The sequence below is a fragment of the Carassius carassius genome, chromosome 23, assembly GCF_963082965.1.
Source record: "Carassius carassius chromosome 23, fCarCar2.1, whole genome shotgun sequence".
Lineage (NCBI taxonomy): Eukaryota > Metazoa > Chordata > Actinopteri > Cypriniformes > Cyprinidae > Carassius > Carassius carassius.
Window position 1 is genome coordinate 32079841 of NC_081777.1, and position 4788 is coordinate 32084628.

Sequence of the window (4788 nt, forward strand, 5' to 3'; positions counted from 1 at the left end):
CAATATTTCACATAACACTGTAAAAACACAGTGAGCTAAGTCAGAGGAATGTCCAGACTTGATCTCTGCTGTGTGTCAGGTGAGCGAGGGCCAGCGGGGCCCCAGGGGCCCAGAGGAGACATGGGTCCAATGGGGCCACAGCCGGATCTTCAGCACATAAAGACGGGCAGACGGGGACCGGTGGTAAATCTGAAATAAAACACTCCACGAATGATTCATATTCTCTCGTTTGACTCCGGATGATCATCGAGTAATCATTACTTTTCATCTGTTTGTCCAGGGACGGCCAGGAGCGCCTGGGAAAGACGGACAGAAGGCACGTTTGTCTTGCTTTATGTATTTGAACACAATATTGCACTATACTGTCAGTTTAGTGTTACGTATGAATTTAGTACAGTCGTGGCCAAAAGTTTTGAGAATTACATAAATATTAATTTTCAAAAAGTGTGCTGCTAAACTGCTTTTAGATCTTTGTTTCAGTTGTTTCTGTGATGTACTGAAATATAATTACAAGCACTTCATATGTTTCAAAGGCTTTTATCGACAATTACATGACATTTATGCAAAGAGTCAGTATTTGCAGTGTTGGCCCTTCTTTTTCAGGACCTCTGCAATTCGACTGGGCATGCTCTCAATCAACTTCTGGGCCAAATCCTGACTGATAGCAACCCATTCTTTTATGATCACTTCTTGGAGTTTGTCAGAATTAGTGGGTTTTTGTTTGTCCACCCGCCTCTTGAGGATTGACCACAAGTTCTCAATGGGATTAAGATCTGGGAAGTTTCCAGGCCATGGACCCAAAATTTCAACATTCTGGTCCCCGAGCCACTTAGTTCTCACTTTTGCCTTATGGCACGGTGCTCCATCGTGCTGGAAAATGCATTGTTCTTCACCAAACTGTTGTTGGATTGTTGGAAGAAGTTGCTGTTGGAGGGTGTTTTGGTACCATTCTTTATTCATGGCTGTGTTTTTGGGCAGAATTGTGAGTGAGCCCACTCCCTTGGATGAGAAGCAACCCCACACATGAATGGTGTCAGGATGCTTTACTGTTGGCATGACACAGGACTGATGGTAGCGCTCAGCTTTTCTTCTCCAGACAAGCCTTTTTCCAGATGCCCCAAACAATCGGAAAGGGGCTTCATCGGAGAATATGACTTAGCCCCAGTCCTCAGCAGTCCATTCACTATACTTTCTGTAGAAGATCAATCTGTCCCTGATGTTTTTTTTGGAGAGAAGTGGCTTCTTTGCTTCCCTTCTTGACACCAGGCCATCTTCCAGAAGACTTGTCCTCACTGTGCGTGCAGATGCGCTCACACCTGCCTGCTGCCATTCCTGAGCAAGCTCTGCACTGGTGGCACTCCGATCCCGCAGCTCAATCCTCTTTAGGAGACCATCCTGACGCTTGCTGGACTTTCTTGGACGCCCTGAAGCCTTCTTTACAAGAATTGAACCTCTTTCCTTGAAGTTCATGATGATCCTATAAATTGTTGATTTAGGTGCAATCTTAGTAGCCACAATATCCTTGCCTGTGAAGCCATTTTTATGCAACGCAATGATGGCTGCACGCGTTTCTTTGCAGGTCACCATGGTTAACAATGGAAGAACAATGATTTCAAGCATCACCCTCCTTTTAACATGTCAAGTCTGCCATTCTAACCCAATCAGCCTGACATAATGATCTCCAGCCTTGTGCTCGTCAACATTCTCACCTGAGTTAACAAGACGATTAATGAAATGATCTCAGCAGCTCCTTTAATGACAGCAATCAAATGCAGTGGAAAGGTTTTTTTGGGATTTAGTTAATTTTCATGGCAAAGAAGGACTATGCAATTCATCTGATCACTCTTCATAACATTCTGGAGTATATGCAAATTGCTATTATAAAAACTTTTCCAATTTCCAATATTTATGTAATTCTCAAAACTTTTGGCCACGACTGTACACTAGCTGAATGCTGTCTTTGCTGTAAATGATATGAATCAGATGAACAGTGAGATGAGTTTGTGAATGTATCTCTGCAGGGTGACAGAGGTTTTCCTGGAGCCAGAGGATCTCCAGTAAGTTCCTCCTCGATTCACTGATTAAACGCATCAGTAAAGACATGTGTTTGTGCAGCAGCTCTGTGTTCATCTTCAGTTTGTTCTTAACAGAAATATTGAACTTCTGCACTTAATTCAGCTCCACTTAACCACTTCACTGCAGTAATTGTGCCTCCCTCTCTTTATTTACTTATTTAGTTTTGTGTATATATATATATATATATATATATATATATATATATATAGCCTAAATAAAGTATTAAATTCTAAATATGAAGATCTCCCATAGAAGTGTATTAATAGAGAAGACTGTTTAAAAATAGTACTTATAACACTATATATATATATATATTAGTTATTTTTTTTATTTGTATATAATTTATTTTCCAATTTTATTTTTTTGTGTGTTTTTGTCATTTTTATTAGTTATTTTGTATATGCCTTATAGGGGTTTTATGTAAAAAAAAATAAAGTTCAACTGAATTAAAACGAGAAATGTTTCTTTGGCAGGAAGCAGAAATAAAACTTTAAGTATATTAAATAAAATTACATTTATATTTTACTTCAGTTAACATTTATTTTGTGTTTTATGTGATTCATTATTTTATTTTTTTTAATACAAATATATTTTAGTTAACTATAACTCTCTCTCTGTCTCTCTCCCTCTCTCTCTCTCCCTCCCTCTCTCTCTCTCTCTCTCTCTCTCTCCAGGGGCCTCCAGGGTCGTTTGACTTCCTGTTGCTGATGATGGCTGATATCCGTCATGACATCATTGAGCTACAGCAGCGAGTGTTTGGGAAGAGGCGTGGCCTCTCGGTGGACACACCCCTTCTCTCCAGCGGAGAGGCGGAGCTTGAAGACTGGGTGTCAGGAGAAGGAGAGCTGATGCCGAACACATGATGCTGGAGTAACTCCTGCATTACGCTGCATCACCCCAAACAGACTGAAGCCCAGACGAATCTGAGCAGGTAGCGTCAGATGAGGAACTCCTGCATCAGAAAATCATCCGTAATAAACGCTTTACCTGAGGTCACTTGATCAGTGGGACGAAAAGACTCGAGATGATGCTTGGAAGTGAACTGGAATAACATCAGTTACAATCTGCATTTACATTTACTGTGTGAGATGCTGTTTCCCACAATGCAAAGCGCTCGGCTTGACTTTCTATTATATGTGTGATGAATGAACCATAGAAAATAACACCTATGATTATTAATTTCTCCTTGCTTATTCATTATTTCACCAGACAGAGAGAAGTTCAGACTGTTTTACTCAAAATTCAAAAGTTTTTAATTTTTTTTATATATATATATTCAATAAACTATGGAAGTCTGTTTTCACTATGAAATAAAAAATTAAGAATTGTGAGTTTATATAATCTGACAAACTAAGTTTACATCTTGAAATTCTGAATTTGTATCTCACAATTCTGATGTTTTTTTTCTCATAATTGAAATAAAAAGAGAAATGTAAGAAAAAATGTTACAAGATAAATATTCAAAGTGGGCTATAAACTCAGAATTGCAAGAAAAAAATCTGTGAGATAAAAAGTTGCAGTTACCTTTTGATTTTTTGATTTTGTATTCTGGGTCAAAATGAGCCTCCATAATAGACAGTACACTAATTTTGGAACACAGCCAGAACTGAAATCACTGAAATGCACATCTGAATGAAGAAATAAGTCGAAGTCTAATAGGGTTCAGCCATTCAGATGAATTCAAATGCATTTTAGCTCAACATGCTGTAATAAAACCAGATATTTTATTCCTACCGGGACTCATTTAATCAGAAAGTTAATATAGCTTTCTTATTGGTCTTAAGCAAAAATGTATGGAAGCCTGTTTTTATGACAATTCTGAGAAAACGTATTGCAAGAAAAAAATTTTTTTTTCAATTTTTATTCAACTGCGGAAACAGACTTCCATAATTTTGCTCTGAGCTGAGCTTCTGAGTTTCTGCTGTTCATGTCCATCATTGAGGCTGTAATGCTGTGTCTGATCCTGCAGGTGGCGCTAAACTACAGCTGACAATCACTAGAGACTGAAAACTACTGAAGACTTCACTTCATTGTGCTCTGCTACCAGAGAAACATCTGTATACAGATATTATTACATTATTACATCTGTATACAGATATAATTCTAAAGCAAGTGTCACAAATTAATTTCCCATCAGTCTTTTGTTGTTGTTGTTGTTTATTGGCTTTTGCTTTTACTGTAAGAGTCAAAAATAACGTTCTTATAAATCTTGATATTTAAACACTCTCCTTCTTGCAAACACAGAGCTGCAGAGTTTAAAATGAGTGCAATTAGTGTCCAGCAGATATTTAAACGCACACACACACACACACACACACACACACACACATAAACCTATCTGCAAAGCTCCAATGCTGTTAAAAGTTTTAGACACTTACATGTAACATGTAAACATGTAAAATGCTGTAAAATGAGGATGCTAAATAGATTAAATAGATTAAAATAGATTTTCTTTATCTATTATAATATATATATATATATTTGTTTACGTCCCTCTACTGCACCTGAATTAATCTGCAGTCATGTCTCTCGCTTATCATTTGACTCTTTTTGATTTTGTTGCTGTGCTATCAAACACTCAGATCTGTCCTTGTGTGTGTGTGTGTGTGTGTGTGTGTGTTTAAGCAGATCTCTCATCATCAGCCCTGCTGTGTTCTTCATGTGTCACTTATGTGAGATGCGTATATTACAGTCAGCAAGTACTGTACTGTC

At 38.0% G+C, this 4788-nt stretch overlaps 1 protein-coding gene across 1 annotated transcript in view; it reads left to right on the forward strand.

Moving 5' to 3' along the window:
* Window positions 1–3119, forward strand: part of LOC132101836 (collagen and calcium-binding EGF domain-containing protein 1-like) — a 9443-nt gene extending 6324 nt beyond the window's left edge. The window contains exons 7-10 of the mRNA XM_059507051.1: window positions 80–183; window positions 281–316; window positions 2022–2057; window positions 2751–3119. Of these exons, the coding sequence (XP_059363034.1) occupies window positions 80–183; window positions 281–316; window positions 2022–2057; window positions 2751–2939 (365 nt within the window). The 3' untranslated portion in view covers window positions 2940–3119. The remainder of the gene's footprint in view (window positions 1–79; window positions 184–280; window positions 317–2021; window positions 2058–2750) is intronic.
* The last annotated feature ends 1669 nt before the right edge of the window (window positions 3120–4788 follow it).